The 24,303-nt window shown below is 28.3% G+C and overlaps 1 protein-coding gene across 22 annotated transcripts in view; it reads left to right on the forward strand.

The window, feature by feature from the left end:
• The window catches only part of mtd (TLD domain-containing protein mustard), a 224,961-nt gene extending 211,249 nt beyond the window's left edge, over positions 1 to 13,712 (forward strand). For 21 of the 22 annotated variants that reach the window (XM_070107509.1, XM_070107535.1, XM_070107497.1 and 18 more), the window contains 4 exons: positions 8,208 to 8,329; positions 9,549 to 9,708; positions 9,782 to 9,951; positions 11,353 to 13,712. In XM_070107509.1, coding sequence (XP_069963610.1) covers positions 8,208 to 8,329; positions 9,549 to 9,708; positions 9,782 to 9,951; positions 11,353 to 11,488 — 588 coding nt within the window. In that variant the 3' untranslated portion in view covers positions 11,489 to 13,712. Of the gene's footprint in view, positions 1 to 2,182; positions 2,305 to 8,207; positions 8,330 to 9,548; positions 9,709 to 9,781; positions 9,952 to 11,352 lie in introns of those variants that run through there. The other variant, XM_036373339.2, reaches the window with a different exon arrangement.
• The last annotated feature ends 10,591 nt before the right edge of the window (positions 13,713 to 24,303 follow it).

The raw sequence follows: 24,303 nt of genomic DNA on the forward strand, positions 1-24,303 counted from the left end.
ATTCGTAGTTTTTGCATTGGTATAAAGCTATTTGATTTGATTTTTTAGAGAGTAGAGAGTCGCTTGACTTTGACTATTATCCAATACTATAGTCACCAAATGTAGCCAAACTGAGAGCTGAGTTGAATTGACAACTGTTTGTGATGGTTTAACTCAGTTGTCAATCAGAATTTACGTAAATTATAATTACAACATAAATTATTCGATTTTCATAATTTTATTTTATTAATACGAGACATATATACATATACATATATGTATATGTGTATATATATATTATTTTTTGCCTTGTGAAAACTAAAATTTTTCTCATCATGATTTTACTCTGAAACCAGCCATAATTAATTTTTTTCTCTCAAAATATCCCGGGTGTTTTAAATATATATTATATATAATTATAGATATTCCGTTATTTATGCCCTTTTTGCGCGTATAACAGTATTGTATATTGAACCCTGCGTATTCAAGTGGTATTGAAATATATTCTCATTATATTTCTCTGCTAAAAACATATAAAATACCCACATGTAATTACCGACATCTATTTTTCTATGAAGACTTGCTTTATTGCAACAGCATTGTATTCATCACCCTCAACTTGAATGGCTTCAGTGGCGCTGTCAACAGTTGCCATATGCACACAAAAGCCATAAGTGCGTACAATGATTTGTTTACTCCACTTCAATTATAGCAAATTCGCAATAATATTTGACCCTGATTGCCAGCAGCGTACACACGAGCGGGTGCATTGACCGCTTCAATCGTTTATAGCAATATACGAATGGTAATAACAATAATTCAGGGCTTTTTAGCACAAACGGCTTAACTATTGATTACAGTTTGTTTATTTCTTGCTTGTTGACAAATTGTCATTTTTTGTTGTGGTATTTGCATTGTTTGCAGAAAATGTCGAAAACAATTTTAACGCAAAAGTTTTTAATTTATTAGCTTTATTCAAGCACATTCATGGCTTTATATGACATTTGCGCAAACACATGTGAAACAGATAACGGTTATTATATATATTAAATCGTGTATGCACTCCAATTTTACTGTGATGATCTCATCGATGTTATTTTAAATATTTTAAATATTTTTTTTACCAAGCGATTATTTAAAACAGACCAATCACATATTGCTCATTATATGAACCATCAGTGCTGATCACTTTCAAATAATGTCTGAGTCTCAGTTGAAGACAAAAAGCAAATCGAGAGAAAGTTAACTTTTTGTGGGAGAACTAAGCCAATCTCATTTTTAATCAGTACTCATCAGTTTATTCACTCGTCTATGCGAACCTTAAAGCCTTTATAAACAACTGCCGTCAATAAAAACTTAAAAATAAAATAATAAAAAACAAACCTGTAACTATCTTTCCATCTCTATTGCCTTGGCGCCAGTCATAACTGTTGCAATAAAAATTATAATTAAAATATTAAGGGTAGGCCCTTACTCGAGTAAACAAAACTCTTTATGAACAAAATAATTGGAGTTTATTGTGTTGCTTCGATGCAGCCGAAGTTAACGGTTTAACTTGTTTTTAATTCCTTTAAATATTGTTCTAAGCTATTGCATAAATAATTAGTAAAGAAATAATTTCAAATAATTATTTTATTGAATATAAGAAACATAATTTCGCTTAACCCCAACAACTACATACCCAATTATCCATCACCCTAGTACCAGCAGTTTGCCCTTGCCTTAAGTACTGATAACCGCTTTACCTACACTATATGTATAACTATATATGTATATACAAATATATAGTCTTCACTACTCCACCACTTGCTCCGCTCCACTTTGTTTACTTTGAACGCCAGAAATCGCGTGCGAATCTCAATTATTTTGAATTTTATAGCCAATTGAATGGCGCTTATCGCAAATATTGTCCACTACCGTGATTTTCGTTGGGTTAACCCACTACAAAGTGTCAACTTAAACGTTGTGAAATGTTGTATCCAAATATAATATTAATTTTATACTAACATATATGTATGTATATTTCGCCGATAATAAAAAAGTCCAAACCCACGAACCTGCACCCTTAACTATTGCACCGCACCTTTCGTCCACTATCTCTGTACTTCGCCGCGACATTTCCATTAGATAAGGACTTTTGCACTCGCCAAAATAAAAAAATGGTAAAAATAACTGTGCTTTATTTAAATAGCAGCTACTTAAGCTACTCAATTCAATAAATAGGCAGTCATTCGAAGTGTTAACAATATGGTTAAAAATTCATTTCTCGCGCGTTATACGGAACGGCGCATATGCCTGCTCTCCTGGCGGCGTTGCAACAGTGATGTGAGTGTGTTCATTATTATTTCGAGTTTGCGAGTGTTTTTTGTGAAATTACGAACACTTTATATTACATTTCACTGCTGCTTGTTTGCTAGAAATATGTAGACTATGCAATATAGTGCAATTGAGTGTGGTGTGCAAATGTGATGGAAATAACGATTGCACGTAGTGCAAAACGTGCTCTAGAACACGCGACTATTTTTCAAGCCAAATATGTGTGAATCATTGCTGTTGATTGTGCTCTCCAATGCGCTTTCAAACAAATGAGTTGACAAAACACGAATGCAGTGAAAATTTTGACGAAAAATGTCAACTCACAGATTTCCAATTAGTTCAAGTAGATCAGAAGCTTTAGTTTTTGTTGTTGCTGTAGCGGCTTCACACATTTTCTAAACAGTTTTAGAGTAATTATTTCGTGTTGACTTTATTTAGTCGTATATAAATCCGGTTACGGACCAAACTATTATGAGAACTATCGTTAAATCACTTGTACAGTTGCTGCTGGGGCTTCGGCAGTACTTAAAATATATTTAAAAAAATAACTAAATCGTAAGCAGTTTTGGCAATGTAGATGTCATGTGCTGTTTTCACTTTATTTTTACGTTTAGAAGCTTTGTGATTCTTACTTGTTATCAGAGTTTAGAATTCCTAATTCTTTATCGTTACTGGCAGTTGTTCGAAAATAACTCCAGCTCTGCAATAATATTTGTTTAAGCTGGTAACATACTGTGCCGTAGTAAAAATATAAAAAAAATTCTTACATAACCAATACTTATCAAAATCAAATAGCAACCGCGCTTAGATGTCTTAAATCGAACATATTGCGCCCATCAAAAGATAAATAAAAAATATAATATATGGCATATATATATTTATATTTTACATTTTATATATATACTCGTATACATATGTATATGAAAATTGGTGCGAATGGAGTGACGCTATGTGATGAATTGCCATCAAAAACCGGTAATATCAACTCATAAATAACAGGATTAATTGACTTTTCTCAAATAAAATAATATAAATATAATTTTTTGGCATTTTTTTTTCCTAATTAGTAACAGTGGTGACACAAATTCATATTTCGATAGCAATTTCACACAATTGTTTTTGTCTCCAGCTGTTCACTGTTGCTATCAGCATCGAATAGAATAAGTATACTATAGTTTTTGTGCGCGAATACTACGTCTATTTTGGGTCGAAATCACTCGTTACCAAATGTTATTTTTTGCTTAATTGCTGCTGATTCATAAATGTGTCCTCGCATCAATACCAAAATTAGATTGTTATCGATTTATGGACTTACATTGTTATGACATTATAAGAGGGTGGCATTTTCCCTTAAGCCCAACATAGATAAATAACAAATTATATATAATATTATATAAACACGTAATTATATGTTAAGCAAGGGCCTTACCAGCGGCTTGCAAACTGTTCAGTTTCAGTTACCTCACACTGAAATAATATATAATATAATATAATATAATAAGAATAAGTGTATGTGAGTAAGAAAAATTAGTTTCAATTTTAAAAAAGTTAAATTTATAATTTAAAAAAATTAGAATTATAAAAAAAAATAGAGAAAGTATATTCTTTCGATACACACAATTATTTAAATTTAATTTTAAATTTTAATTATTTTTGATTATTTAATTTTTTTATTAAGTTTTTAAATTAAATTAATTTTTTTCACATATCCGTGTATTTACAACTAATTTCACTTGTAAATTATTTAACACCACTATTACTACATATTAGTTTTCTTGAAGTTCACCTCATTTACTATTGCATATTAGCCACCTGAAATGAGCTAATATAATGCAAATATTTAACCACTAATAACTTTTCTCATTAGTTATGTGATTATCTCATTGCTATTATGTCAAATAAGAAATTAAAAATGTATACAGTTACTTAATTTTTTGCTAAAAATAAAAGTGGTGTTTTTTAAAGATTTCTGCATCAGTGCGAAAAAATGCTCTAATGTATAGTAGATGAGTCCTCTCCAGAACTGCGAAAAAAGTTAAAATATCTAGCACTCTTTTCCAAAATATGTGCAAATTATCTTCTCCACAAACTCGCCGTGGTGCTTTTCTAAATGACTTTCATTTGTACACATTCTATTCTACTTTGTTCAGTTTTAATTTGTTTTTGGATATGTGGTAACTCTATTTCAAAATACATCTGATTTTTAATTTCCGAATACTTTAGAGGTTATTTGTCAAAGGTCATACTTTTGGTACCTTTTAATATTTGACTCAGTTTTTGTTATTTGTTTTGATAGGTGCGCAAATAGAGTTGCCATATATAAAAATTTTAATTTTAATTTTCATGAATAGCTTTCGTAAAGTCTATCGTTTGCTAGTTCGTTTGCATTATTTTGCGCCATGCTACTTCGTTCAATAGTTGGCAACTCCAAAATATGTGAAAATTTTCTACTTTTAATCTACATTTGGAATAACTATCACTTGCCATTGTTGGGTTAAGAATCCAGTAACCACCTTTAGACACATATCTCGATAAGCGATTAAAATCGTATGTTCTAAAACTGAAAATTTTTGAGAGGTATTACGTATTTATTCACAAAGTATATATTTATAAAGTTGAAATACTTATGTATACGTATATATCGAACTGTTATCGATTATTTGAATTGTTCGACCGATCTGTGTACCAACTATGAATTCAAATTAATTTGTTTACACTTTTTTTTGTCAACTTCTGCAATCAGCTGTACATTATTCTATTATTTATATTTATGTATCGTGAATAACACTTGTTTACCTCACTAGAAATAAAGTCTGCATTAAGAATTTTTAGCAAAAGTGCTATCACTAAACCAAGCTAAATACTTATACCCTGAACAGGGTATATTAGGTGTAACACCCAGAAGGAAACGTCTGAGACCCTATAAAATATATACATAAATGCTAAACATTATGAGCTGAGTTGATTTAGCCATGCCTGTCCGTCTGTCTGTCTGTATATATACGAACTAGTCACCCAGTTTTTAAGCTATCGATCTGAAAGTTTACACCTGTCCTTGCCTCTCTAAGAAGCTGCTCATTTGTCGGAATGGCCGATCCCAGACCATTACAGCATATATTGCGTCTAAGACAATAATCTATTTTTCGAGGAGATTGTCCAGATAATCTCACTTTAGCATATAGCTGCCATACATACTGAACGATCGGAAAACTTTGGAAACTTTGTATTTGTAAAGGGTATTGTAGCTTCGGTGCAACCGAAGTTAACGTTTTTTCTTGTTTCAATTAAATTCAACAAACAAAAGGAAAACTATTTAAATAGCGCACTTGACAACTTATATCCTGCGATTTTGACGCACTTAAATATTCAAAACTGTTCGATTGTAAGATATTGATTATTTTTGTTATCTAATCGCATTGTGAAGTGCATGAAAGCATTTCAAACAATAGCCGGCACTTAAATGTGACAAAAAATTAAATGGAATCGGCTGCTATGAAAATACCAACCCTTTTTGGTAGGCATTGGTGGGCAAATTTATATAAAAAATTATTCCATCATAGCGTTGTTATCGAACATTTCTTAGAACCAAGTTTACAATCAAAATCACTTCCACTTTTGTTTACATACAAGTATTTTAGTGGAAAATTAGTTGTGAAATAATTATTTGGCACTTAAGTTAACATGTTCAATTACTTTGTAGCTAACACATAGAAATTAGTTTTTATCAACATTTTAGTGTAAATATACTTCAGCTTTAATCAATTAATCAGTGGCAATGATTTGCTTAATTTCACATGTTTTCGTCAAATGATTTCTTAAAAACATAAAATGAACTTTAAAGAAAATAAATTTTAATGGTTTTTACATATATAGTAAATTATTTTATTGTATTTACAGTACAGTAAAATTTAATTTTATTAATTACATGCATTATGTACATATGTGTTTTTAATGAATATGCGCTGCATTTAAAATTTTCTTTTTACGTTCCCAGTGATTATTATGATTATTTATTATTTTAATAATATTAAACAATTTTCATTTATTTTTATATATTTGTTTTTAAAAGATCTATATACAAGTATATGCATAGTATATAAGCTAAATACATATGTATATATATTTTAAAAAATTTTGCACAGCTCTCGTGTTTTGTATGTTTTTAATAGCACCAACACCAAGAAAAATTATTACAAATTTATTTCATGTGTTTTGTGCTAAATATATATATATGTACACGTGCACACAAAGCTATATTTACATATAGTACGTTTATGTAAAATAGTTGTATATACCGAATAGGAATATGTTTTAATAGAATTTTCACCTAAGACAGCTTTAATGGCACAGTTAACAATATTTTTTTTTTTTAACAAGTGATAACAAATAAAATGTATATTCTAAGCTTTATTTTATAAAATTAAAATTATTGGAGAAGTTTTAATGCTATAACAAATTAATATTTTCAAATAAAAACAAAAATTATATGAATAAAATTTAAACTTTTTAGAACTATACCCACAAATTTTGAATTTATTTTTTTTTGTGGTTAAATTTTTTTTACGTTTCGATTAAAGAGCAAAACAAGTATCCAAGTTTTAGATGTTTTTTCAAACTTTTACTTTTAACTTTTTTAAAACAAATTTTTTTCTCTATATATTCAAGTTTTTAATATTTGATTAATTTAAAAAATAAAGGAAAAATATATTTTTTGTTTTTGTAAATTTAAATTTTTTTTTTTAATTTTTTAACATTTCTTTCAAATTTTGTTTTAGTTAAATTTTTTAACTTTTCTATTAATTGACAAAAAAAAAGTATCCAAGTTTTGGAATTTATTTTACATTTTTCAATTTTTTACCTTTAACTTTTTTAAAACAAATGTTTCTCTCGATTTTTGCACGTTTTTAATATTTGATTAATTAAAAAATTTTGAAATTTTTTAGTCTTTCAAAATGTATTGTTTTGTTTTCGTAAATTTATTTTTTTTTAAATTCTAACGATTTTCTTTTTTGTTTTCGAACTTTTATTTTTATCATTTTTTAAATTAATTTTCTTTTCTAATATATTCTTTCAATACATATTTTATATACTAAGTATTTTTTTCGCGATTTTTTCAAATAATCTTTATTTTTAACATGTCCTAAAATAAATTTTTTTTTTCAAATAATTGTTAAATAAATTTTCTCTACTAAATTATGCTCTAAATATATTTTACAAAACATATTAACTTTTTTTTAACTGTTCTTGCTACCTTATAAATATATTAAAAAAATTATAATAATATAACATGGTTTTAACAAAAGCTTAGCTGAAATTTTTTGTTGCTACTGTTTATTTTTATATTAATTTCATTATTGATATATTTTTTTCCCAAAAAAAAAAAAATCAATAACTCTAATAATATATTTATTTTAAAGAACTGATAAGTATTTTTCAGTTGTAGCTACTTTTATATAGTCTACAATTTTAATTAATATATAATAACTCACCTTATTCAGCATAGAATTACTTTTCACCTTTTAAGTAAAATAAATTTGTGTTGTAATTTTGTGATATAACCGTCACTAGCAAAAGTGAATCTTAATGCCTGTAGTTCTATATATATTCACATATATATGCAATATATCACTTAATAATCACGCTGTATTTATTAGCGTCTTCTTAGACCGTTATATTTGTGATATTCGTAAACTAGCAGCAAATTGCTTCACTTAATTAATTAAATTGAATTTTATTGATTCGGTTCGATTGATTGATTGATTGATTAACGATGTAATTATACCTGTATATTTGTTTTGCTAGGTTATGTTTACTACTCTCTTTCTTAAACCCCACAAACACACTTGCAATTCTACGCTTTACAATAACAATTGTGAATTTACTAATAATTTGTTTTTAATTTTTCTGTACAGGTGTTGTCTATGAGCACAGATGATTATCGCAAGGCTTCATTATTTGCAACCGGTTCTTTTGACTTGGACTTCCCCATACCAGATTTAATTGGCACAACAGAAATTCTCACAGAAGAGCATCGGTAAGTGGTTAACGAATTTTTGTTTAACACAATTTAAACTATGAACTGAAGAGTTTAGGTAAAACATATGGCCAGTTGGTATTAAGTTAAGTTTTTCGCAAAATTCTTAAAAATGTTTTTAAAGAAATGTTTTAGTTTTAGTTAAGTTGTGGTTATAATATTTTCATATTATTTAGCACGATTTTTGTCTGAAATTAAATATTCAAACAATTGTAAAAATTATTGAAAAAAAGCAGAGTTCCGACGACGGTTATGGATAACAAATAATATTTTAAGAATTGATTATGTTTTCTACGGCAGCAATGTATTGCTCTGACCAGATGACTTTTTGTGGTTTATAGTCATCCATTTTTGCCACGCCCACATCAAATTTCAAAAGTACTTACTTTATTAGAACTTTTCTTAACTAATTTAACGCTTTGAGGCTAATTAAGCAAACACATACGGCAAGAAGTAATAACTGCATAACTAAATTTTGTAAAATTTTCAATATAGAGCTTTTAAGATAGACTTTTGTTTATGAAACCCTGCTCTATAGCGTTGGATGATCAAATTTGTAAAACTCGTTTATCGATTTGTTGAAATATAAGCGAAACTAGTGAGAAAAGTGCAAAGTTTTAATCTAGTTTAGTTTATCTATGTTAATGCTTAACTCGACTTATGCGGTTTTGCCTTATCAGTCTAGATTTTTATGTACTTGCCTTATTTTTTCAGTCAAATTTTTTGTGACTAATTTAATTAATATATTTTCAGACCCACCCTAATTTCTACTTTATATAAAATATTTATACATTCATATGTATTTATTATCAAAAATAAAAAATATATATATTTGAGAATTCAAAGATGATTAAATCTTCAAAACACTCAATTAACTGCGCATGTTTCTTCACTAGCAAAAAAATAATTGAAACTGTTATTTAATTTTTTTTACGCAAATGTGCAAATATACGTACATATCCGCAAACAGGCAGGTAGCTCTTTCTTAAAAGCTCATATGATTTGCATAATGATTTAAGTATTAATTATAAAAACTATATGGTATACATACATATAAAGATGTATAAAACGTAATCAAGTCGTTTTTAGCTCTATGTCATTACACAAATGTAATTAAGAGTATTTTAAGTCACACGAAATGGTGCCATTTGGTATCATGACACAATGTAATATACAATTTATTTTCATTTTTGTTGTTGTTTTTTTTTCGCCCGTTTAGTGAAAAACTTTGTGGACACCTACCCGCACGCGCCGAAGGCTATTCATGGTCATTGATATTCAGCACCTCCCAGCATGGCTTCTCGCTGAATTCGCTCTACCGAAAGATGCAGAAACTCGAAAGTCCCATACTAATTGTAATACAAGATACAGAAAATAATGTGAGTAACAATTGCGTTTATATTTTTAAATCTCAAAATAATTTTCGAAAAATGCAATTTGGGTTTTTTTTAGGTCTTTGGCGCATTAACGTCCTGTTCCCTGCACGTGTCTGATCATTTCTACGGCACCGGCGAATCGCTGTTATACAAATTTAATCCCAGCTTTAAAGTGTTTCATTGGACCGGCGAGAATTTATATTTCATTAAGGGCAATATGGAGAGCTTGTCGATCGGTGCTGGAGAGTAAGTACTTCATTGAAGTTTTTATTTTTCAATTATTTATCATAAGTGTTAAGTAAATATTCGATTTGAGTCACATTTTTAAAACATTTTTTGATAAAAAGAATACAAAATTTTGCGCATTCATGCGCAGTAAACAGCAACTGTGCCGGCCCCAAGGAAGCAGCTCGTTTTATGACCCGTTAGATGCCTTTCCTCCAAACAGGGCTTTAGATAACCCTTTCAACAAGAAAAATTGTACTCTACAGAGATTTTGCTTGTTTATGAGCTGTAATAGAGTTTAATAGTATCTGTGAATAGTGTAGATTATTCCGTTCCCTAGATAAACCTGCATACGTAAGTGGAAGGGAATCGCATTTATATTCGAACTATCATTTCAGCAGCATTTTAAAAACTATTTGGCATTTTTATGCTTAAGCAATAACAACAACAAAAAATTTGTATAATTATTGAATGTTAGTTCTCTTAAAATAAGTTCGTGGTTCTCTTTCTCTTTTGATAAATAAAATTTAAAGATTAAAAGCGGTTATAGTATTGATTAATTTTCTTTAATAATTTAAGAAAGCGTTTGTTTTTTCAAACTACGACATGAAAAAATTAAATTTATTATTTGTTTACTCTGATATATTTACTTTTTTATTTTTAGTATTTATTATAGCGTTCTAATTGTCTAGTCGAGATTCTTAAAATAGCTTAAAGAGAGTATATTCTCTACATTATTTCATGCTATCAGACATGTTTCAGGCAAAACGCAACAATAAAAACTTTATTTTCAAAATTTGTAAACAATATATTTTCTTTAGAAAATATAGTAAAAAATGCATGATCAGCATTACTTTATTATATGTTTTTAAATGCATGAAAATATAGCTTTCAATTAAAACAGAAATTGAAATTGAAATTTAAATTTATTTATATATATAAAATTGTATATATATATATATATATATATATTTAATTAATACATTATAGTTTACCTATTTATTTATTTTTTTTTTTTTGTAATTAGCAACTGATTTTATAGCCAATTTAAACAAAAACATACTTACTGAAAATTGGATATAGAGTAAGAATAATAAATCCTTCTTTAAGGGTATCTAAATAAAAATGGTCATAACATTTATAATATAGTATTTTAAGGTCTTGACCGACCATCGATACCCATCTTGGAAAAATATATGTTTTAAACTGAACATACTCGGTTAGGCTTGATTTGTTTGATGCCTAAAATGTTTGCAATAAATCTATTTTTTTCCCCATCACAGTTTTTTACAATAAAAAAAAAGTTTTTTTTTGCAAATTGCTTCTTTTTTTAAGTTTTTAAGAATTTTATATATTCTCTACATATTTATTTTATTTTTTCCATTCACTAACTAATAAGCCCGTTTTTTCTCCTCTTTTCAGCGGTCGCTTTGGTCTATGGCTGGACGGCGACCTCAACCAAGGACGATCGCAATCCTGCAGCACATACGGCAATGAGCCACTAGCACCGCAAGAAGACTTTGTTATTAAAACACTCGAATGCTGGGCATTTGTTTAAGATTTTTTAGTGAAAGCATACAAAAATTATTACTAAAGCTAAACTATATTATAATTAGTGGAGAAAAACAAACTATCAAAGAAAACAAGAAAGCAAACATATTTAACTTTGTGCAAGAATCAATTTAAGAAAACCAAGAACAGCAACAAATGCAAGCGAACCGAGACTTCTCAGAGCCGTGCAGTTGAACTACAACAACAACAAACACAACCAGAAAGTGGTAGGCTGCGGCGAACGCAGAAACAGCACGTCGGCAACAACAAAAACAAAAGCAAAAGAAATTTATAATTAAAACTATATTAAATATAAGTTAATCATATTATAATAATTAAACACTAAGCGCTATTAAGGAAATCATTTCGAACGAAAGAGCAAGAATTGTTATTATTTTTTTTTTTTATACATTCGGATGATGCATATTCATGCGCGTGCAGCACATTTTGAAACCACACATGTAACTCAGCGTCAAATGTCAGCCTGGAAAGTGTCATTTAAGTAAAAAAAAGCAACACAAAAAACAACAGCAAAGAAAAACGCTTCGCTATCCTGGCAAGCATACAAACTACACACACATACATATTTACATACATACAACCATAAAATGCATCATACAAGCGCTAAGCACTATTTTGTGCGAATTCTTTACATACACACTCACAAAAAGCTGTGTCATTGCTTTATTTAAGTTATTATGTATTAATGCTACAACAAAAATGTAAAATTCGACTTTTCGAAAACAATTTAATTTGCAAAATTTCGTGAACAAGCCTTCTGAAAGTAACTTAACTGTGTGGCAACACAGTTGTAGACACAAGCACTTTTGCTAGCATACTATATGATTTACCACTACTTTCGGAAGGCTTCAACTCGTAGTGCAACTAATCATTAGAAAAGTACGATTATTTTATTTAAAAAATGTATTTAAACGTAATATTGTTGCATATATTGTAGCGCAGTAGATTTTGTAGAATTGTGCGTTCAAAAATAGTAATTGAAAATTAAAAAAAAATAACATTTGTGGAATAAAAGTGGGAAAAGCGCCTATAAAGAATGGCTTATAACAACTATTTTCTCTTATTTTATAATAGCATAATTTTTGAGTATCCAAAATTGCTAGGTTTTGAAAAGTGTATATAAAATGAAAGATTACAGTTAGAATGCGTATTAAAAATTGCTGTAAAAACAATGTTATGCACATATTAATTTGAAAGAAATGTATACATTTATTGATTATTGTTAAAAAAAATTAATTATCGTAACATAATGTTACTTAACTTAATGTGACATAACATAACGTAACGTGATTTGACGTAACGTAAAAAAAACTATCGTGACGTAACGTGACATAACTTAATGTGACATAACGTAACGTGACTTGACGTACCGTAACTTAAAAAGTTTAGCAATTGTTAAAATTTAAAATTATTAAATTATTTAAAAATGCTTACATACATATGTTTGGTATTTGAATCCCATCGCCGCGTCATGCTCTGTTGCTTTCCTGTTATAGGCCATATGCTACATACAAGCATACAAGCAAATATACACACCTACAAAACACTTATCACTCCCAACCACGCAACTTTTGTAGCGCTTTGAGAAGCAAGCACTTGCTTAATGCATCGATTTTTATTGACGACAAGGTTAAGAATTCATAAAATTAAATTTTGAATGTTGTAATAGCAAAAAAATATATAAATAAAAAAACCACATGCAAACATATATACACACATATAAATATTGTGAGCTAGCTAGCTAGCTGTTAAAAAATGCGCATTGATTGCGTCGTAGTTACACTTAAGTTTTTAATTAAATGAGTAATTTACACTTAATTAAATAATTAAACTAATTCTTATTATTATGATCATAACTGTAGCGTTTATTTTATTGTTATTAACATGGAACTTTTGAGAATGAGCGTTGCGTATTTTTGTTTGTTTAATTTTTATTTCAGAAAATTAATTTATAGTGCTTTAACAGGGCGTTAATTTTGTGTGCATAATCATTTTAAAGTAATTGAAAATATGCAATTCAAAAATAATGAAAATTTTAATACAATTATATGAAAAGAAATGTTGAGAACAAACAAACTCAAAACGCTAAACGCAAATCAAGAGTATAACATATACATGTATAAATATATGGCAATTATTATGTGAACGAGCGTAAAGGATAAATGCAAAAATACATTATTTACAAACAAAAACAATTACAAACAAATAAACACGATTTCTTTCATTTCGTTTTCTTTGGTTGCTAGAATTCCAATTCAATTTCAGTTAGTATATTGGTTAGTAGCAAGGAAATGTTTACATAGGCCGACCAAAAAAAAATATTTTTTTAGTTATCGTGAAATATCGTTCGAAATTACAAAAAAAGCTGATAATTATCATTAATCATTAATTTTATAATACAATAAAAATGTCTAATCATTTTAAGACTTCCAATTATGTTATTAAAAAATTACTTTTTACCGTTTTTTTTTCAAACGTGCTAATTGAAAAATAAAAATGACTATGAATTTTTCAAATAAAAACCAGGAATGTAAGATATTTTATACTTTTGAGGCATTATTTTGTGTAAAAATTTAAAAAATTGTTTAATTTCCATTTTACGATTTAATATTGGACTTTGAGCTCGAATAACTTTTGAACGAGTCGAATTAGCAGAAAATCATCTCCGGTCTTTTTTGTAAATAAATAAATTCTCTATAAGAAAAAGAAAGTAATTTGTTCAAATGCATTAAACTTAAAACAAAATGTTCCTGTATAATTTAATTTTTCAAATTATACCAGATTTATTTTAGTCATTTTGAACAATATTGCCCCACGTAATACATACATATATGATTTTTAAATATTATGTTTGTAAAGAACCGCTAGTAGGAGCACAAAACAGTGTAAAGCTCAGAAAATATTCGATCGCACAGAAACTTTTGAATATGTTCAAAATATATACAAATATATTCAACTGAATTCAGTATTTGCACTCAAAAAGCACACCATGGCTTTCTGCAGCCATGCGGCTTAAGAAAATGAAGCTGAGTAAAATGCTGACAAGCCAAAGCCACTAAAACATCTTGTTTAAAGTTGTACTGTTAGAGATTTGAAAATATGAAATTTGCACTAATTCAGCTTAAAGAAATTATAGCTGAATATATCGCTGAAAGTGCTACAAATACAGCTTATGCACCAAGTCTTTCGTATGTAAATATTTGTATCTGATCAACTCCTTAATCAAAATATGCAGAGGTTATATTCTAATTGCTTTTTGGAGTATTAACTTAGCTGAAGCTGTTCTGACTTTGTGATCAGATGATTGTATTAAAAAGTCTGAAATTTGAGGATGCTAAAAATGGCATAATCTTTCTAATGCGGCTTTCAAGAAGACACTTTCTGGAGTAATTTTATATTTATAGATATTCTGCAGTCCCATTGTTTTATTACAAATAACTTGAAGAACATGCAACCCTGCTAAGTAAGTCAGCTGCTACACAAGCAGTTACAATAAACAATTAACTTTAATTTGAATCATAACTTGAGGTTGAGGTCTGAAACAGCGTTCTCTTGAGGTAATCGTTAACTAAATACCAGATTTTTGTCATGAGTTTTAAAAGGTCTCTAAATATGAATTATGATTTACTTACAGTTATAAGTGGAAATTTATTAATTCTAAGAGGTCAATCGTGTTATATTTTTTTTTTTATATTTACATGCCGTCCTTGAGAAAAGGCTTCCGCAATTTCATTATTACCAAGTTTTAAAAAAATTATAAATGTGTGTGTCTGTTTAAGCTTGGCTCACTGTTAAACATATTTCTGCCTATAGAGATCAGTTGAAATATGAAGCATATCTTTAGGCGTATTGATGACTAACAGTGAAGTACTGCAACTTTAGGCAAGATATAATAATTATTATCATTTGAATATATTACAATAGGTCCATTTTCTAAATGCGTAAACAGGTAATTATCAGACAAAGTTCCAAAAATTTCGATGTAGACCTAATCGAAATATGTAAGTTAAAATTTTTTTTTGTTGATTGTTTGAAAAAATTGGAATTTTTTCCAAGTTGATTTTTTTTTGCTAACGATCACAAGCGTTTCAGTTTTTGTCCTAAAAACAAGAATCCAACATAAACAAGCTTTTCAATTTAAATCGCGCTCAGATCATATTTCTGTTTTATTTTCTGGGAATTTTTGATACTAAAAACTTTTGTGGGCGTTTGCCAAAAAAAAAAAAAAAATTTTTGGAAATAACGCATAAGCTTTGCCAATATAAGCTTTCTTCTAAATATTTTAAACTGCACCCTATGAGTTACCGTAACTGTGACATCTTGCTCTATCTGGCTGGAATTGCGATCATTGCTCAAAACCTCTATGCCTGCTCGCTTTTGGTACACTTTGTATGTAATTATAAATTAACAGTTATAACTGAGACTCGGTCGCAAAGGAATAAAGGTTATTATAGCCACGATTTGGAAGTCCATGCTAAACGTGATTGTTCATCTCTTTATAAGCTTTTCCAAAGAGCTGCCCTAGCAATAAACCAATAACTCACAAAAGAATATGCAGGAATAAGGAATAAAATTAACCGAACTAATACTTTATTTTGTTACTTAAGGCCTACAGACAGCTATTGAAATTAAATAAATTAGCAATTTTAGTATCTAAAGAAATAACCAAGGCAATTTTCTAATTGACTTCATTAAAAGTGTTATGTGAAAACTTAATTGAAACCGGAAACCATTTTTACTGATAAATTTCAAATTATAGAGTTGCCACATTTATATGTAAGATATGTCTTTTATGCTTTATATGCATTTTATTTGAAAAATATTAATTTCTTGGCTCAAACTTGTCATACACGTTTACATTACAACAAATTAGCAGCAGAAAAACTCAAAAACTTAATCCAATACGCACACGAGTTTCAAAATCTTTTGGAATAAACGAAATCAAAGTATTTATAAACTGAATTGAAAAGGTGTTTTACGACGAAAAAAACTCAGAAATAAAATTAAAATAAATTAAAAACTTAAGTAAACGCTTAGCACAGTTCCCAACTGTGTAGTAGAGATAGTTAAAATAATTGCACCCTCTTATTGCTGTATCGCCGTATTGCCGCAGTTACATGACGTCATATCCTGTATTATGTATTATGTGTAGCCGTGTAGGTGTATGATATATGTACTTATGTACGCTGAAAAAAAGTTGTTGCTTGTGCAAATATTACTCATATCAAAAATGTTAGCAAAACATTAAAAAAACGTATACAAAACTATGTGTGCATTAAATTAAAAAAAAAAAAATCCAAAAACAAAAAAAATATGTATTATGTATGTATATGGTGGCATTCCTGTAGTTTTGTAGTTTTTTGCACGCTCCCAAGAAAACTGAAAAAAAAAATTAAATACTCTAAATAAAAAATCATATATAAACTATATGTATTATGGTATGTTATATACTCTCATAATCAGTAAATAGTATATTGTTGGTGCATTTACGTTTTCTCCTTGAAGAAATAAGTGAAAACCCTTTCAGCTTTAAAATAAAATTGACGCAGTACACTTGTTGAGCTGAAAATTAAATAAAAAAAAAAAAATTTTGACGATAGCTTAAGCTATGAAATCACTAAATCTTATAATGCGAGCATTTGCAGAAAGTATTTTTAAAGCAAACTTAAATGATTAAAAAAGACTTTTGAAATAGTATATCGACACTAAAAACTTGTAATCAGCTGCAATCAACCCACTGTGCACGTTCCCTTTTTGCCCAGAACTGTGTCGATCACGCCAAAAAGCTTTATTTTCGAGATGGCGGGAATCTCAGAATAACTCCTAAGATTTTTTACGAAATTTTTTAAGAAATTTTAGAACTAATGCTTTAAAAACCTATATCATTATTAGTTCATATATATTTTGTTAGACAATTGTATGCATATAATATTAGTAGACATGATAGAAATGAAACGATCTTTTCTAATTAAATTAAGCTCTTACATGTCCCACATTGATTTTTAAATATTTCATTCTAATTCTACCGTAAGACATTGTTGGTAATATAACATTTTATAATTATAAAAGAGAAGAATATCAAACTATTACCCTAGAGGAAACACATTTTACTTACTTTGTATTCAAAAAAATTTCCAATAATTTTCCAGTTATAAAAAAGAGATAAATATGTAGCCATATTTTGCACTTTCTGCGCTTTGCTTTATAACTTTTAAGTTTTGGCAAACCGTATTTGCAAATTGTGTTGAAAATAGTGGCTCTATCCTTTTGTATACCTTTGCTAATAAACCCAATCTCTTCAAGAACTCTATATTCTATATTACCATAGATTGATCATTGGACAAGGACAGAGTTCACAATTTGTTAAAGTTTTATAAAGGGTGCTCCATATTTGAGGGAACTATGTGGTTTCTACAGGCATTGCTTTCGACGTCATGTCCACAATGGTATTTTGTCATCAGGTCGAAAATTATAAAAATAGCTTCTCTGTCATCTGTGCACTTCATAAACTAAGCTAACTGAACTGAAACTGAGCTGAATCCTAAGCTATTCTTGAGGAAAAGATTTTAAAATTAGAAAAAACGTAGACCGCTCGATAAGGAGTTAAAATCATGACTACACTTTCTCGTACCCCTAACAGATATGTTGGAATTTCAACGAACGGTATGAACGGTGTATATAGTATAGTGAGGAACGAACCCAGATAGAATGAGAAAATGTCTCAATTCGTCACGCTCATTCGTTAAAATTAGAAAACGTCGCGCTTGACACATCAATCTTAGGATCGTTCTAACCAATGCATGATGAGATTGAATTAAATACATACATAGAAAACATGAAAGTTTATTGAATCGCCGACACAAAACACATTTTTTGTTAAATAGAGTATAGGTATATTAGGTTGGAGCGAAAAAATTTTTTTTTGTTTAGCCTGAGGGTAAAATTTGTAGATTATAAAAAAAGAAAATTTTTCTAACATCTAGAGGCGGACCACTCACTTTTAAAGTAAATTTCAAGCTTAATTTTTTTTTAAGAGTTAAAATTTTTGATAGGTGCTCTAGAAGCCGTAGAGAGTCCTCTTTCTGGCCAATTAAAAGCTATCAACTTAAAAAAAATGTTTGTGGTCATTATTGGAGTTTTAAAAAAAAGTCTTAAACGACAACAAGCCTGTTAAAATAAATGTTGAGTCAAAATTCGTCAAATTCGGTAATTTTTATATAAATGTGAAGAGTTCAAAACAAAAAAAAAATTTTTTTTGTCCAAAAATTTTTGTCCAAAAATTTTTTTTTGTCCAAAAATTTTTTTTTTGCATAAACAAATTTTAACTTGAAATTTACTTTAAAAGTGCCAGCTCTAGGTGTTAAAAAAAATTTTTTTCCAAAAATTTTCGTTTTTTATAATCTACAAATTTTACCCTCAGGCTAAGCAAAAAAAAATTTTTTTCGCTCCACCCTAGTATATATTCCTATGTGTAATTCTCCATATTGTGGAATTGTCAAGTTTGTCGGACTTAATTAGCTCATTGCGCATAGCTCCTTAACCAAATAAGTTGGTATCTTGTGACTTAACACACTCTAAGATATAACATTATAAATACCTCTTTTCAATAAATGCAATACGCCGTTTTGAACCGAATCCTTTTTTGTGGAATAACTTCTTGCTAAGCTAATAATTTTGTGACGCAAGTAGACGTTTTGCCTCGATTTCAAAGCCTCTTAAGTATGGTACTATCCTTGATATGAAATTGTTATTATGCTTTTTTGTTTTAATTATAATTTTTTATTTAACATCTTAATTACTTATATGTAGTATTTAGTATGTCTACGTCTCACTCCTTAGCTTTAAAAGGATATTTGCTGTACAAGTATGTAGTGTTGATACTGCTTAAGCCGCACTTATTGCGTGAATTAATTTGATGAAATTAGAGTAAATATATACATATATTAAATAGTAGTTTTTTTATGTGCGCACTTATACACCTTTGTTGTTTGGCGTTGTGTAGCCACAAATGGAACAAAACAGAAACAAAAATATTAATGCAAAAAAGGATTAAATTCGATGCGCGGCAAAATGTAACTTCTGTCAATTAAATTGTAGACTGGCTCATTTCAAGCGAGTAATAGTAAAAATTAAAAATAAAAACAACTTACATAATTATAAAAAATAAATAAATACTTAATAAAAAGCGCGCAAATAATTTATAAAAAAATATATACATATATTTTAAAATGTTTAAATTGGTTGCAAATATTTTGCAAAAAATAGAAATATCTACACAATTATTTAATATTTAAGTGAAATTGAATTCATTAAAAACATAAATAAAAGTATTTGATATCAGAAATATGATTACAGAAAATTGAAAAAAAATAATAAGAATATATATTGTTTATAAATATTTATGTAATAATTATAATTAGTAGCGCAACCCACAAATGCTTCTATAGCTTAATTAAAAACAAAAGAAGAAAAAATTTTGTTATGTAAGACCATTTACATAAATACATGAAATCACATAAGGGTAAATGTTATAATTATGTACAAAGCAGAATCTATGTTCATAAATACCGAATAAGAATATTCTATAAAATTTAAAGTGCATTCGTGATTCTGTAAAATTTTTTTATAAAATTATATACATACATATATGTAAGTTCACTGTTGGAATCGATGTAGTCATTAATGTTCTCGCCATAATCGGTTATTTATGTACTCGTACTTTGTATGTATTGTACTCGTATTTTGTGTATTTGTAAAACGAAAGGCTAGTAGTACTATACTTTTGCAAATTATTGGACATTACTGTTGTCAGCTTTGGAGTTTGGAAAGCAGTGTTTAGTAGTGCAGAATTTAAATTAAAAAAAAAATGTAAATTGTATTTCACATGCACCCACAAAATGCATTAGTGCTCGTGAAAATTATCGTGTAAACTCAATTTTAGTGGAATAACAGTGGTTTCGATATCAATTGGAATAGCTTGGGTTCAGAAAGAACTAAATTCTACCAGAATAACATCGGTTCCAAAACCGAAAAGAAATGTTCAACAGAGAAAAATCTCAATTTCCGAGAGAATATCTGAAAATCTGACGCAAGTTTACATGGTTACTTACTTATAAGTCCAAAAAAAGGATTAATTGCTTTTAAGATAAAAGTCCAGATATTGTATTTATCGTTTTAAAAGGAAGAATAAAACCTTTTGGAATCTTTTGAAGTCTAGGTAACGAACCAGCTGTTTTATATACACGTCCGGTAACCATTTTCCTTTAAGTTTGACTAAGCTTTTAAAAAAGATTTCCTTCAATTTGACTTTCTTCAATATTAACCATAAAATCAAATAATTCATAGAAAAACTTTATCGGATATTGGAATTGTATGTTTTACAGTTAATTAACATTCTTCCGCAGTCTAAAAAGCCGAACTCGTTATATGCCTTTATATATAGTGATTATGTCTCTAGATTGTGGTAGATCGCTTACCGGATCATAAACGAAACCAATATCAGTACCACATATAGCAGTTCGGTCGTAAAATTAGTATGAGCGCAATTGATAGGCCACAAAACAGCCTTGATTGTTTTAAATTAACTATAGACCAACTAATAACCTTGAATACATAAATATTGATGACTATATCAAAATAGGAATATCAAATTGTCGCCGAGAAGTAGATGTAACTGTATGTACGAGTACATATGTCTTGAGGGACTGAAAGTGATGTTTTCCAAAAAACAACCGTTGTCATCTATTAAAAACAAATTTTGAAACTGAAAAAAGGTGTGCTAGACGTATGTATGACACTTAAAAGCTCGTTTCTAAACATATTCGGCAAGCCTAAATACATACATAGAGAGAACCCAAAAAGCTCGAGTGATTATAATTTATTATGAAATATGTACCATAAAGAGTTTCGCACTATTTTGCTTTAGATAGCGTAATTGAAATATATTTTGATAAAGTTGCCACCTATCGCAAAAAGAAAGATTGAGCGATATTTGTAGAAAAATGTAAAAACAACACTTCGAAAACTTTTTGTAATTTAAAAATATTTTGGAAAACGTAGCTAGTCTAAACACAGTCAGTTTATAAAGTTCTGCACTACTTAATGCTTATTTCCAATAATTTACAAGAAATAAATTGGTACATAACAGTTTCAAAGTAAATAGTATACTTACATATATATAAATAAATTGGCATACAAAAAGAATCTGCTTTAAACGTATGCACCGATTGTTGAAAGTCTCTTTTGATGCTAATAGTTGTGCGCACTTACTACATATATAAATACATATGTAATAAGCATACTCGTATATATTTGTTTACACATATATATACATATGTAGTACATGTAATTCCTTATGAAATTTGATCATTGTGAGTTATTACATAAACATTTTTATGATGTAATTCGACATAAAATTTACAAATGGAATTAAATCAAGATAAAAGAACAAGACGTGACGCAGTAAACACAACTAATACAAACATACACATAACAATAAACAAGTACATAACAAAAAATATATTATATTAAAAATATGTTTAAAAGTATAAAAAAGTGCTAAGTTGAAACCAAAGTTAGAAAATGTTCACTTTTCTTTCTTCACTCCTTTCACTAAATATTCGAATACAACTGTGAGCTTTAGATCTGCCAAAAGTTTTGCTGTAAACTTTGTCGAAAGCTCTGTATAAGCCACTAATTTCAAGTTCATCTGTGAGCTTTAGATCTGCCCAAAGCTCTACACAAAGCTCTATAAAAGCTCCTGAGCTGTAAATTCATTTGCTTGTCTACAAAATAGCAAATCAATTATGTCAACACAATATTTAGCAGCCTAAACCGTTAAATATTTGTTATTGTACATTTAGAAATTACTTGTGTATAATTACAAATTTAATATTTAGTATTATATTGTTATATAAAGTATTATTTGTTGTTTAGACGAACATTTGTGAGAGTTAATTAAGGCATATATGGTACACAATTTCGGCCTAGATATATATATATATAAAAAATTGATATATACAAATGTATTTAAATACTTACATACATGAAAAAGTACATACATATATAAAAAGCAGCAATAAAACACAGAGGAAATAAAATAGAATTGATTGCAATATATTTTTGTGAGTTTTAAGCAGGATATTTATAATAGTCCCGGTTTAGATGCAGGGTTGCATAAGAATTAAGAGAAAATCATTGCAAATAGTTGAAGAATAGCAAACTTCTAATTAAACACAAAAACAAATATGTATTTATATGATGGGTGTTAGTGCGGAAGAGAGATATGAAAGTTATACATATATTTATTTTTATACTGGTCGTAGGAAAAACAACAACAACAAACAGTGCTGAATAATATGCAAATAGTGCTTTCATGCTAAGTTTAGAATGGTTGAGGGATAACGGTACACTCATTAACTAAAATTCCAAGCAAGTACTTATTATACATATAATAGATTAAATACATATGTACGTATGTACATATGTGTATGTATGTATCAATTCAGGAATAAAACTTACGACATAGTTCAAGCGAAAATGTTGACAAAAGTGAATAGAAATAGTGGTGAAAGAGACAACTTATGTAAAAATATTAGACAAGAGCAAATAATAAAAAAAAAAATAGTTGACAGAAAAATTAAAATAATTTGTAAATTATAATGCAATTAGAAATCACAAAACAAAATTACAATTAAAACTTCATGCCCGGACATGTTATGTAGACGCCACAAAGCTGTAGAACTCGAAATATTTATTTTATATTATATAATTTTATTTGAAATAAATTTCTATAATTTTTATGTACATTTCTATTAAATGCTTTACATTTTTTTTCATAATAAAAATGTATTACTTATTTGCAACACAACTTAAATATGTTTAAAAAAAAACATACATACATATATGCAAATATCTAACATTATAATCTACAAAACTGTTGAACTAACTGCAAATGTTAAAATCGACACAAACATACAAACATACATATATACAATATGTGTAAAAATACACAGATCTGTTTCAAATTACAAACTGCAAACTAAAAGAAAATTTTAATTTTAATAAAAAAATATACAAAATATTTAAATAAAAATAAATTTAAAAATAAAATGGCTTAAAAATACGCTTTTGAAAACTTAAACAAAAAAACAATGGTAACAAAACCAGTAAAAAAGAAAAATGTCATTAAATATATCTGTGTATAAAAACAAAACAACTAAACAAAACTGTTAATGTGAAACACACAAAAAAAAAACCAACATAAAACCCAAATCTATACACAAATTTGTATGTGCAAATGTACGATTATATATGTACTTATTATATTGTAAAAAAGTGAAGAAAAGAAAAAGAAAGTTTTGAGGTTATTAAAAATGTGAAGAAAGTATAAAAAGTCAGTTGCATACATGCATAAGTAAAAAAACAAACAAATTAACATTCATACATATACATTTAAAAACACATAAATACACACACACGCATATACATATATATGAATGTGTAACACAAACATATACCATACTATTATAAATATACATCTATATTAACTCTAATGTAAATGTAAAGTCATTGAGAAAAACATTTTCGAAAAATAAAGAATGTATGCATACATATTATTCAGAAGTATATGATTTGTGTTTTGATATTACTGCGATCCAAAGTCCCTAATATTCTATGTTTTTCATCCACGATTGTCTTTAGTAGTCCATATATGTATATAAGCAGGGACGTAGAGAGAAAACCGTGGCAGGAGGATGATTGAAGTGACGTGTTGGAGATAAAAAAAGAGCATCAGCCCCC

The sequence above is a fragment of the Bactrocera oleae genome, chromosome 2 (genome assembly GCF_042242935.1).
Source record: "Bactrocera oleae isolate idBacOlea1 chromosome 2, idBacOlea1, whole genome shotgun sequence".
Lineage (NCBI taxonomy): Eukaryota > Metazoa > Arthropoda > Insecta > Diptera > Tephritidae > Bactrocera > Bactrocera oleae.